Source organism: Grammomys surdaster, unplaced genomic scaffold (assembly GCF_004785775.1).
Source record: "Grammomys surdaster isolate TR1022 unplaced genomic scaffold, NIH_TR_1.0 269, whole genome shotgun sequence".
Lineage (NCBI taxonomy): Eukaryota > Metazoa > Chordata > Mammalia > Rodentia > Muridae > Grammomys > Grammomys surdaster.
The window spans coordinates 2,201,979-2,215,670 of NW_021604710.1; the positions used below are offsets into that span (position 1 = coordinate 2,201,979).

At 38.5% G+C, this 13,692-nt stretch overlaps 1 protein-coding gene across 5 annotated transcripts in view; it reads right to left on the reverse strand.

Annotated features, from left to right (window-relative positions):
* Window positions 1-13,692, reverse strand: part of Tpk1 (thiamin pyrophosphokinase 1) — a 311,282-nt gene that overhangs the window by 259,226 nt on the left and 38,364 nt on the right. For 3 of the 5 annotated variants that reach the window (XM_028776415.1, XM_028776412.1, XM_028776413.1), the window contains one exon: window positions 2,971-3,042. The exons of the other annotated variants lie outside the window; for them this stretch is intronic. In XM_028776415.1, coding sequence (XP_028632248.1) covers window positions 2,971-3,042 — 72 coding nt within the window. The remainder of the gene's footprint in view (window positions 1-2,970; window positions 3,043-13,692) is intronic. 5 annotated transcript variants of the gene reach the window in all.

Sequence of the window (13,692 nt, forward strand, 5' to 3'; positions counted from 1 at the left end):
CTGGGCGGTGGTGGCGTACGCCTTTAATCCCAGCACTTGGGAGGCAGAGGCAGGCGGATTTCTGAGTTCGAGGCCAGCCTGGTCTACAGAGTGAGCTCCAGGACAGCCAGGGCTACACAGAAAAAACCCTGTCTCGAAAAAAAAAAAAAGATGTGAGCTCTTCACTACCTATTATGTTCCAGAGCTGTGCCTACCTACCTGCTGCAATGCTCCCTGCTAAGATGGTCATGAACTCACCTTCTGAAACTGTAAGTCCTGGATCACTGTGTCTTTACAGCAATAGAAAAGTGACTAAGACAGTGTCTCGCTCAGATACAAAGTTACCAAATTATTGCTTTTATATGTGTGTTATCTTTACACCTTGACAGTAACCTCTGAAACATAATACAATTTTTAAATATATTTTCCCCTTAAATGTTTCTTATTTCTTTAATTTTTGGGAATTTCATATATATGTGAGTACATTAAACTTATATCCCGACTCTTCTATACTTATTACACATATGTACATATCGTTAGGCTGACCGCTTGAGACTGCATAATCTATCAGGGAACTTGTCCCTGGAGAAAGCTGATTCTTGCTGCTCAGTGGACATTAATTGCTTATTTGCTCATTACATGTGGGGAACACATGCCCCAAACACACGGAGAGGTCAGAGGACAACTCTGAGGAAACAGTTCTTTCACAGCATCTTCCTTCTTTTTCCATAAACAAATAAAAAAAATCAACATTCCTAATAATATCTTTTTTCCCTAAAAATATCAGTTTTGAATTTACTATAAAATGCTAAGCATATTTTTTATTAACATAATAGCTTTGGCCTATACATTTACATGGTTTAAGTTTTACTATATTAACATAATAATGCAGAGCTATGATACAGAACCATGACTTGGTAGCAGTTAAATTAAGTGTAAACTACTGTTTGGAATAGGAAGGTAGCCGAATAAAAACGATGATTATGAACGCCATGCTGCTCCCTGTATTTGGTAACCATTCCATTGCAGTGATAGTCAGAAACGCAAAGATACACAAAAGCAAGGAATCCACAGGCATACAAAGATGCACACACAAAGAAGCAGACAGGTGCCATGAGGCAGGCATGCATGAGGAGAGGAGATAAGTAACAGAGAGGAACTCTCCTTGCTAGTCCACCACATGCACATGCAGTGCCAAGTTCTGATACAAAGAACTCAGAGACTGAACCTTCACAAAGTGCCTAGCTGTGCACATCTGAACCAAAAAGGATGCACTGCGACCTGCCCCTCCTCCTGTGGATGAGGGTACCAACTGAGAGAGAGAGAGGGACTGGTTGTGAGGCAGCTACCAGGGAAGTTCTTCTGAGATATACCCAGACTGATCTCAGAGCTCCACTGATGACCCTTCCACAGCAAAGCCTGAAAGAAAGATACACCAGGACAGAAGAAGCTCAGGGGTCAGGACACCTTTGAAGAGTCTCAGAATGAAGAAAGGTAAAACTGCTGGGATCTAAAATCTCATTGGCATGGAAACAGCTGTGGCAATGGCCCAAGGATACCACAATGTCCACTTGAATGAGCTGGGAACAATATGGAACAAAAAGAAAAAAAATGGCCATGAAATTGACAAGAAGTTGGCTTGTCAGTGGTTAAAGGTAGAAAAAGAAGTAGAAAAAATGATACAAATGTATTTTTTTTTATTCAAAACATGGATACGGCCTGCATAGATTTAAGCCAGATGGAGGCCAAGCACTGAGAGGGGCATGGAGACATGAGATGCCATACCTAAGCAAGAAGCTATATCCAATCAGCATATGCTCACAAAGTAAAAATAAGCTTTGCCAACGGAATTTCACTGCATATGTTAGCCATACTTAGCCACATGACAGCAGTAGACGGCAAACACAACATAAACTCCATGGTATTTCTGTATACTTCTTATCTCAAATTGCTTTGTTTGGTCATTTCTATTTATGTACCTAAATATTTATTTTTAATTGCCAGATTAAATAAAATCTACAAAATATTGAGGTAAGAAGGTACTTCTTTTAAAAACGTTTGTCAAAACTTCATGAGCTATAAAAAAGAAAATTCATTTTTAAAAAATCTAAAAAGTTTCATATTCTTTAACCCCTTCACTGGGTATTTAAACTAAATTTCATAAACATTATAGACTAGATCTTTAAAGGACAGACAGAATAGCCTTTTCTCTAAATTCCTCTAAACTGAAGTCAGGAGGTATGTAGTAGAAGCTTTGGGCATGGAATAGTTAACTGTAAGATTTACGCAATGCAACAAATTTTACATGTTTACATATCTGCCTCAGTTTAACAGTACTGCTTCCAACCTGGATCTCTGTTCTCACAAGGCTTTACAACCACAGAAGTGATTATACAAAAGCTACAGGGCATGAGAGATCCACGGAGACAGGGACAGCGGCCTAGAGCTATTCCTAATTAGCTGAGATCCCAGGCTATGATGCTCTATCCTCTTTTTTCTCTATGCTAACCTACATTCCCAAGGCCCCTCACATTAACATCAACCTCTGCTATGCTGCCTTCATCTGCAAGAAGGGCAATGTAGAAATGAAGACTGCAAACAATTTTAGCTCTTTACTGGATCAGCAGAACCCTTGTCTGCATTCTGTTTCAGATTTGTAAAGGTACCTGGGTCTTACAGTGGTAAGACACCAGAAAGCCAAGAATTATACTATAATTACACAACAACATATATACTTTCAGCTTTTTATAGACAAGTTTTCCTTTTACTGTAGGACATATGAGTAGCTGATTTATGTCAGACATGAAACTATTGAAAACTTGTTCACTGTAAAAAAAAAAAAAATCCAATAAAAAGAGACACTCTGGCTAGCTCACAGAATATACTTTTTTACAGTGCAAAAGAGGCCCTTTTCTGTCTCAGGTAGGTTCCAAGGTGCATGGCAGTCACATTATTCAGTCCCAAAGACAATGAAATGTTAACTAAGATTACCTTTTCTCCAAAGATGACGAAAACGTGTATCCAGAGGCTGATTAAGAACCACAAGGCAGTATTTCAAGTTTCCTAAAGAGAAAGGAAAAGGTAAAACACACACATAGAGGAACTGAGCCCCACACACCATCTGGGTGAGCATCGTAAGCTCCACATACATGGAGCTAGACTGCAGTGGCAGTCCCTCTCATATATCTTCCTTTTTTAAAAGGTCATGTCGATGGGACTCACTCTGTTCAGAATGTCTTTCTCTCACATCATTTATCTGAGAAAAGCATCATGAAAGTCGTTTATAGTAAAAGAAAAGTAAACATTTTTGCATGATATGAAATATGAATTTTCAGGGGCTGGAGAGATGGCTCAGTGATTAAGAGCACTGTATGCTCTTCCAGAGGTCCTGAGTTCAATTCCCAGCAACCACATGGTGGCCCACAACCATCTGTAATGAGATCTGATGCCCTGTTCTGGTGTGTCTGAAGACAGCCACAGTGTACTCACATACATAAAATAAATCTTAAAAAAAAAAAAGAAATATGAATTCTCAACGTTAAAAAATTTCTACCACTGCTATGATGAAGTCCCCTAGCAGCTGCTTTTAGAAACCCTACCATTTTTGGAACCTGGTGGTGTGACTCGGGGGTGAAGGGGTAATAAATATTTTACATTCATTCCTACTCGCCCATGTTATTATTTTTCATTACACCTCACCTTATTTGAACTTTCTAATATGAAACCACACATGCATTCTCACAAACACTACAAGTACATTTATGACTCTTTCAAACAACACTATACAAAGGCATGGTGAATGTTATTTTCTGAATTGTTTTATAAGGGAAAAGAACACAAGCTCAAGAAGAAACAAGTCTGAAGCTGGGATGGGATTCAAAAATGAATTGCCTCTGAACTCCCTACAGTGAACTGTATACAATACAACAAAAATGCAATGAGGCTGCTAGGAATCTGTCAGCTTAGTTCAAGCACTCCTCAGTTAAAGAAACCAAATGATAAGAAAAACCATGCTGTAAGCCTTCGCACTACTAGAAACAGAAAAAGATGAGGTAATGAAAAGGCTATGTCATCGTGTACAACAAATCTTACTAGTAACCACAAGCATTCACTGGAGGTACAAAGAAGAGGAAGTTTGCAGGCTATATGTGCCAGAAGATGTTGATAATATTAAGATTGCAATCAACAGTACATGAGGAATGCCAGATACCAGATGCCAGGAATTTGAAAGAAAGGAAGTTGTGGGATATGGGAGGATTCAGAGAGGATGGGAAAGGAGGAAACAATGGAATTACACTATAATCTCAGAAAAAATTAAAGTAAAAAACAATAAAGTATCCTAATGATGTAGGATATTAACAATAACATTGCGAATTTTAACAGTAACATTTAACATGTCATTGAGATTGAACTTGAGGGACTTATGAAGTACGTGGTACAAGAAGGAGTTGAAATGTTAAGTGGTTAAGAGCACTTGCTGCCTTTGCAAAGAACCTGATTTCAGTTCTCAGAATCTACTAAGGTGACTCACAACTACTGCAAATAATGACATTATTTTATTTTAACAATTTCTTTTAAAATTATATTTGTTTAATTGATTAGCTATTCAATTACTTACTCTGTAAAGGAAGGATGTGGTGTCGGGTCAGAGGTCAGAGGATAAGTTGAAAGAACCAAGCATGCATATCCCTAGGACTGAACTCGGGCTACAGAGCTTGACCACAAGTGCCCTTACACACTGAGCCATCAGCTGCCCCAATCACAGTGTTTTTAACACTTATTGCATTGTTTTATTTTTAACTTCTGTTTTTCTCAATATTTTATACATTTTATATTTTAAATTTTTTAAAATTAATATACAAACAAATGTGGTGGCACATATCTTTAATTCTAGCACGAACCACACAGACACAGAAGGATCTCTGTGAGTTCAAAGGCAGTCCGGTCTACATAGTAAAAACCAAGCTTGCCAGGGGCACCTAGTGAAACCTGTCTGAAAGTCAAAAACAAAGATAACAACTGTGAACCAATGCTGAAAGAACTGTCCTCACTGGGGGTGGAGAGAAGGCTCAGCAATGAGGAACACTGGCCACTCTTACAGAGGACCAGGGTTCACTTCCCAGCACCAGCGCAGAAGTTCGTTAACCATCCTTAACTGCAATTCCAGGGACTCTAATGACCTCAGCAAACAAAATATGCATACACATAAAATTTAAAAAGGAAGGTATATGGGAATGCAGACTTTAATTGCCATCTTGGTGACAGATGCCAAGGAAGCTTCAAAGTAATACAACCACTTACGTGTTAGCATCAAACTGTTGAGGCTCACACCAAGCAATCAAATTATACTGATGGATGAAGACAGAAACATAGTCAGAGGAGGAGAAGGTAGGAATGGGGAGGGGCAGTCAAAGTATCTCTTATTCACCTGATGTATTTGTCATCTCTGAGGCTCACTGCCTTTGTTTGCTAACTTAGGGCTAGACGTTTCTAGCCTCCATACAACCTTATCTAGACCTAGAATGTTTTCAACCTCAGACATTCTGCTGAATAAGCTAACCTGATCTGGCTCTTTCTCACTTCTGGCTGGTCAGTTCAGCTGTTCTAGCTCAAATCTCCTGTCTCCTCTCCAAGCTGACTTATTGAGACTGGCTTCCTTCAGATTCTGTCTGAATTGTTCTGCTTGACCTCCTACTAACTTTGGCAGTATGTTGTAATCTTCTGACTCCTTCTCATTCTCTAGCTTACTCTGTCTTTACCTGTGTCTACCTTTTTCTTTCTCCAATCTGTCTCTTTACAATTGCCCCAGTAAGAGAGCCCTCTCTCCCGTCTCTCAGTGCTGCTCTTTTTTTGTTTGTTTGTTTGTTTTGTTTTGTTTTTCAAGACAGGGTTTCTCTGTGTAGTCCTGGCTGTCCTGGAACTCACTCTGTAGACCAGGCTGGCCTCGAACTCAGAAATCCACCTGCCTCTGCCTCCTAGGTGCTGGGATTAAAGGCATGCGCCACCACTGCCCAGCTAGTGCTGCTCTTTCTTAAGTAGCTGGTAGAAATAGCTTAACTGTTCTTAAGACCTCTTGTCTAAGAAAATAAATTACATGTAGATGAAACATAACTATGAAAAATCTCTGAACAAATATTCTATACCAAAGTCAACTAAAATAATTGAATTACTAATAGACTATGAAGAATTGATGTCTAATATTAGAAAAGTAACAAAGAGTAGTATAAACATGCTTCGGAAAAATCTTTCCTGCCCTCCCCAAAGTGTGAAGTGATGGTGTGCTCCCCTTACATAATAAAAAGTTACCCTTCCCTTCCTAAGGTGCCTTGGTATTGATAATAAATGATAAAGTCACCCTATCTTCTATCACCTCCAGCTTCCACCTGAATGCAATGTCCTCAGCAGAAGTAATTTGAAAAGGGTGTTTATCTTCTAACATCTGAAACAATCCTTGCCAAAACCAATGGTGGCCTTGTAGTATAAAACCCAATAACTAACAATCCCTTTTCATCTTCCCCAAGACATCTCGGACTCAGCGCAGAGTAGATAACTGGTTTATCCTACTTTGTCATTCATGCTAAACCCTACAGTCCTGTACATGAATCATGGAGAAGTTCTTTGTTCTGGCTATATTAAATGCTAACATCTCCACCGCATATCTACCTGCACTCTGAACCTGCCATGTTCTTCCTAATAAATTCAAAAAAAAATATTCATTCACTGTTTTTTTATAATATTTCCCTATTCCAGAACACAAGCTGCTGAATCCATTGCCTACAACAAGGAAGTTTACACAGCAAGCACGCAATCAATCTGATGAGTAGCTCTTCCCAGACATGTCATAAATTAGTTTCAGCTACTTTCTTTAATAAACAATGACTCTGTCCAATTCATCCTTATTCTGTCCTGTGGATGCTTCCCTAATATAGTTCCTTACAATATGAAACTACTTCCTTCTAAAAGCAATAGTCCTGCCTATAACCTGAAGCCCTGAGCAGCCCTATTAAATGAATAGTCCATAAAGCATTTCTGAGAGGACAGCAGAAAAGAGCAATCAGCACTCACCTTGCTTTCACACAGCTAAGTGGTGCTCTCGTCACTACATCTCAAGACTACCTAAGAACCAGAGATAAGCCACAGAAGAGCAGCTATTCAGTAAGAGCTAGGAGATACTTCCATTGAGAACAAATTGACTTTTTAAGCTAAATATATGTTTATCTTTAACACCTACTTAAGAAATCAAAGAATCCATATAACATGCATTTGGTCCTATAAATTTGACTATATAGCTAGTTACTATCACTCAAGTTTTCAGGTTGAAAGTGTGAACGGATCTGAAAAGATTTAAATCAATTTCCCTTTGAAACCATTATCTCCCATGATGCAACAGAAATGACTCTGACCATGTTTAGCTACTATAAACTCGATGCCACTATAGACAAAACAACTGAATACATTTTCACAAGAATCCATATAGGCTATGAATGTATGTAATATGTTACAATTAGTAAGGTTCTATGGTGTAGGAAGTAGGATGAAGAGGACATAAGCTGGCAAAGTGCTGAATCTTTCTTGCTATGAAAGTAGAAGGCTACCTACAGAATGTTTTCTTCTTCACGTTTGCAGTGACTAGTGGTATTCTTGTTCCCAGTAAACATTTTCACTGTATAACTGAAATGAATGAAGCTTAATTCTTCATCTAGGCATACTGGCATCTCTTGAATTGCTGATAGAATTCAAAGCTCCACCAATGGTCCCTTGCCTCAGTGACCTGAACCATAATAAACCATGTTTCCTGTCTATCAAGAAAATCAATCACTCTCCAGCAAACTGTGGACAAAATGCCATAACCCTAAAGGTCCATCATAAAGTCCTAAGAAATTACAGTCCATCACATCAGTTTTGATATATTGACAGGTCAGCCTAAAATATTCTTCATACTTGAAAAACTCAGTTCTGAAGATTTCCTAAAGACAAAAGCTATATGAGTTTAGAATATGCTTATCAAACAAATACAGAGATAGGCACTCCTATATCCCAACGAATTCTAACATCTCTCTCTCTCTCTCTCTCTCTCTCTCTCTCTCTCTCTCTCTCTCTCTCTCTCTCACACACACACACACACACACACCACACACACACAGACACACACACACACACACACACACACCACACACACACACACACACACACACATACACACACACACACAAATAGAATCCCAACCATGAACAGTAAAGAAGAAAGACAAACCAGAGTTATGGATCAGAAGACAATCCTTTTTCTAGGCATTCTATTTGGTGTTGGTAAGTTTTACTGAGGGCAGTTTAGCAGGTAGACAGCCTCCAAAGCTTCTAGGGTTCCACAAACAACATCAGGGAAAACACATACTTATTAAATAGGGAATGCTTCTTTCATTTAAAAATATTTCCTAAAAATTATTTTACTGAAAGGTCATCTCAATATTTATAATTACAATACGATCAAATGAAGCTAAACTGGAAATAATTATGACCAATTGAGACTTTCAGTTTGAGAGAAAAAAGAAAAAAGGAAAGAAACAACGAATAGTTCCAGTTTCAGAGTATTTCCAACAGTCCTTTGTCATTGATTGAATTCCACAATATTATGAGCTCAAAGCACTTCTAGATAAAAATCATAGTGTTTTTTTGACCAATTTCTTTAAACAAGAATTTGTACAGGCAAAAATTCAGGAGACTGAATGGTGGATGAAGGCTGATTACCTAGTTCATGATATAAAGAATCACGTGCAGGAAGTCCAGAACTAAAGTATATTTTGTTAATGTCACAGTCACCATAGGTTTCTGAGTTAACCTGCAGCTGGAAGAATAATGAGCAAGATGCCAGCATCTGGAATCTGGTTGCTCAGAGTCCCTGTTACTGTCTTCTCCCATGGTGAAAGGAAGAGAAGTGAGAGATAATCACCACTGTATTACTTGGCCGAATGGGGTAAACCAAGCCTTGCAGGCTATTTCTATAGTGACACCAGTCCTCATGAGAACATAAAGACCTCAAATGCTCAACTCTCAATGCGACTACCTGAGGATCAAGTTACCAAATGAATACTCACAGATATAACTGGACCAGCGTGTATACATTTAAACACACGTGAAACTGAAGATATTTCAAAAGTATGAAAGTGTGTGCATAAAGGCTGGCTTAAAAAGTATCTTCTGAGCAAAGAAATGAAGCAGAAAATTACAACAAAAATCACCAGCATCATTATTAATTAGTTAGCACTCAAATGCAAGTGCATGTGCTCATTTCTCATTCCCTAGAATACAGCAGACTGCCTGGTATATAGCAGTTGCTCAATAATACAGACCAAAAGCGTAAATGTCCTCTTTGACAGACCATGGCAGGTATTATGCTTCCAGACTACTCCAGCTCCACTCCAGCAGTGGCCTATCATTCGATGGACACACTAGGTACTTTTACTTTTGTTCATATGCTCATTCTAGGTTTCTCTTTTGTCTTGAATAAACTTCAGAACACTTCACTGATAAGCATATGTGGCTGGCCAGGTGCGGTGGTACACTACCTTAATCCCAGTACTTGATTTGGGGGTAAACAGATCTCTAAATTCAAGGCTAGCCTGGTCTATAAATTCCAGGACAGCCTAGGATACACAAAGAAATCCTGTCTTGAAAATAAACAAACAAAAAAGAACACGGGGTCTGCGATCACTTAAATCTCTGCTGTGTCACTCGTTAGCTACATGCCTTTGAGATCCTCGGGGATTATTATTAGCATCTCTGAGCTTACAATACTGTGGAACATCATAATGGAGAGTCCATTGAAAGCACAAAGAGCTCTAGCAACACGGAGGAAGGAAACCCTCAGCTGATGTAGTTTTCTCCCCAGCACAGTCCTAGTTAGTTAGGTTCCAAACCTGAAGACAACATCTTAGCACGGTCCTAGTTAAGTTCTGAACCTGAAGACATGTTATTGCATTATTAAATCCTCATCTGTTAATGAGTTACTTCTCAGTCAACATTTTATAACTTTTAGACATTCATAAGTATAAGCTGGTAATTCCTAATGTCTTCAAAAGGCAGCCTTGGACCTGTGAAAAGGTGAATAATTTTCTAACATGAATTTGAAATGTCCTTTGTTCACGGTGCTTTTAATTGTACTGCTAAAATGCTAACCTACAAAACCGAAAATGTACATGTGCACACAAACAAAACTATCTTCATCTGAGGGTATTCTCAACTCCTTTCCAATTAAGCTTTAAGACTTTAGTCCCTTACAAACTTGGCTATAAATAACACTACACCTTGTAGGAATGGGAACAATCTTAAAATAGGTAGTGAGGTAAACAGGGAAGACAGATGAATGGCAAGCTATGGCAGGTTCAATTTGGAATCCCTCCCTCAGAGAAGCAAATGGTCCAGTTCTAAGTCAGCTACAGACTGAAGTCTATTTCTGTCCATGACATTCTTGTAAAGTCACACACTGGATCTCTAGGGAGAAGAGTAAAGTACCTTTAAGACTTTCAGGGAAGGTTAATTATTAAAAAAAAAAAATACCAATTGCTGCCAGTGCCTGGAAGCCTTCCATCTGAACTCTGTCTCATCAGCATCCTTCTATCTACACACACCTGAAATGATCCAAGCCCTAAAGAAGGACCACAGGACCACACAGAGATACTGTAGGTTTTTTCAGTAAAATGAAATAATCACATAATTTTTATGAATAATATGGTTTACTATTTTTCAACATATCCCTGCATTGTTTATATGTATATTCTTTATGTAATCATTATGTGCTTGGGATCATTGTGGGGTGCACATCACCCTGCTACATGAAAACTTGTACTATTAATACTCAGTAGCACCCCTGCCAAGAAACAGATGAAGCAAAGGAAAGCAAATACAAAGTGAGCCTTCATTTTGTTCCTCAGAGTTATTAGAAGACATAGTGTGACTCTATTCACCAACTTGAAAATGAATGGTTTTGCACATTTTACCATCTATAGATGTATCCTGATGCATTCAAAATGTGCTTGGCATCTCAGCACTGACTGCTTAGTTAAGGTTTCACTCTTTCTCTGTTCCATAAACTAATGGGGCAACTTACATTAGTGGCACCATCGATGCAATTACAGCTGGTATTTAAGGTACACGTGCTACTAGGCAACACCAGCATCATGAGTGTATATGAGTTGTAGTAAGGGTTATAAATAATTTGAAGCTTGTGGAATAAAGTAGTCCAGCTAAAACACCAGTTATTACAAAGAATGTTTGTCACTGATATTTCTCATTTGAAAGCCATGATTTCCCAATGATATCATAACAAGGCTGGTCATACAGATGGATATTTTGGATTCAGTGAAATACATGGACTCAGTGTGGTAAAAGACTGAACACAGCAGATTCAATGTGTCAACTTTAAAGATACCACAGAGGGGAAATCACGGCCTCTACAGAAGAACTCTGCCAAGAAGCTCATTTTAGTGTCTTATTTATTTATTTATTTATTTATTTATTAAAGTACACTGTAGCTGTCTTCAGACACCCCATAAGAGGTCAGGATGGTTGTGAGCTGCCATGTGGTTGCTGGGATTTGAACTCATGACTTCCGGAAGAACAGTCAGTGCTCTTAACCGCTGAGCCATCTCACCAGTCCTCATTTTAGTGTCTTAAAGGATGAGAGTATTCAAATGAGAAAGTACAGTATGCAAAAGGCTACACCCACTCACAACCCCCAATACACTGAAATTGTTCACAGACTTACAAAGTGGTAGGAAAGCTTTAGTGAGAAGGCTATTAACCACACAGAAAAATACAGTTCATCCACTTTAAGTAATGATCACCAGCCACCTCTTGCCCTCATTTCAGCTGAAAGACTCCAATAATGTACTTCATTTTAAATCTGTCTTGCCTTATTGTTCAAGGTAAGGTCAAGGTGTGCTTTAATTTGTATTAAAATAAAACAATTCTTAACTTCTAGTTAATCAGCTCATGTACTTGAGCCTTATGAGTCAGCATAGGAGCTTCTGAAATTATAAATCCCTAAAACAAGCTTATAATTCTTTATTTATGAGACTATGAATGAGATCAAAAGAAGACAATTATGTTTGCTCAGGACTACACAAAACCCGAAGATTTATCCATTAGCATTGATGTTCTAAATACCAACATAGAAAGCTGTCCTTTATCCAGACACTTCCTCTGAGCTCTGATGAAGAGAAGCCACAAGACAGGGGCCAGTGAGGATGTAATTAGAACTGTTTCCTCACTGGTAGCCTCAAATCAAGGGAAAAACTGCTGCTTTATTACACTGTAACACACTGTTACATAAACTATTTGCTATACATTAATTACTTATACATTACTATGCATCCAGTAACATGTTACCCTATAAGAAGGAAACTCAATGGGAGAAATTCTATTCTCTGATGTATCCTAGTGCTTGGAGCAGTCCAGAGGCTCAGCCAGTCATCAGTAAACACAAGAATAAAAACAATACCTTATACAACAAAGAGGCACTCTTCGATCTGACCCCAAAAGCCATAGGGGAATCTTACTATTTTTTTCTATTTAGGCACAGAGAAAACTAAGGCTTAAAAAGAAAAGTTACTTGCCTAAGGTAACTTTAGCTAGCTGCTGTACAATATCAGACTGTTTCCTGTCAAAGTCTTTCTGCACAGCCTCGAGGCTTCCCTTTCATAACTCGGCTGATGTCCTATTTCAGACATCTGTGAAATTTAACTTAGAAACATGTGGAAAAGCTAAATGAAAGATTCTCCAGACCCAACCCCATTCCCTCCATTCTGTACTATCTACTATCATTTTATACCTTCGGTTACCCATCCACGTGCCTGCCAACATATATAGGTCCAAAAACATAATCCAACTCAGCCCCTCCTCCAAGACCACCATCCCCTTTGAATTCACTGTCATCCACAGCTATGGCCAGAATACACCTAGTTCTCCTTCTGATACCCATCATAGAGTTGACTTGTAAATGCTGCTTGAAAGAACTCCAGAATCTCCCTTCTCCTGCCTGAGAGCCCATCACCCAACCCACACGCTGGACCAATATGAGTTTCTTAGAATCTAAACCCAGAGTTCCAACAAGAACTTCAGATATGGAACTAGTTAAGACTCTGTACCAGACTGACCCCAAGACTGAAACCAATCATTATCTATCCTTCTGGTCCATAACCTATCAGTTTGGGATACGAACAACTAACCAATTGAACAGACACCTGATAAAAGTGAGACTAAGTACCTATGAAGTCATTATTTCCCTGCTATCAAAACCATACAAGGATCTAACACAAAATGAAATCTATAGACCCTTATAAATAAGATATAATGATTCTTAATAAAATACTTGCAAACTGAATTCAAGAACATATCACAAATAGTATCCATCTTGATGAAGTTGCCTTCATACCAGAGATGCAGGAATGGTTCAACAAACATAAAACAACAGACATAATCCACCACATAAACTGAAAAGACTAACCCACATGAAAATCTCATTGGATGTAGAAAAGGCCTTAGACAAAATCCATCATCCTTTCATGTTAAAAATACTGAAAAGACTACGATGTAAGGGACATACTTCAACATAATAGAGGTAATTTACCACAAACCTACAAAAAACATCATCCTAAACTCAGAGAAAATCAAAGCATTTCCACTAAAATTGGGAACAAGACTGATGTCCACTCTCTCC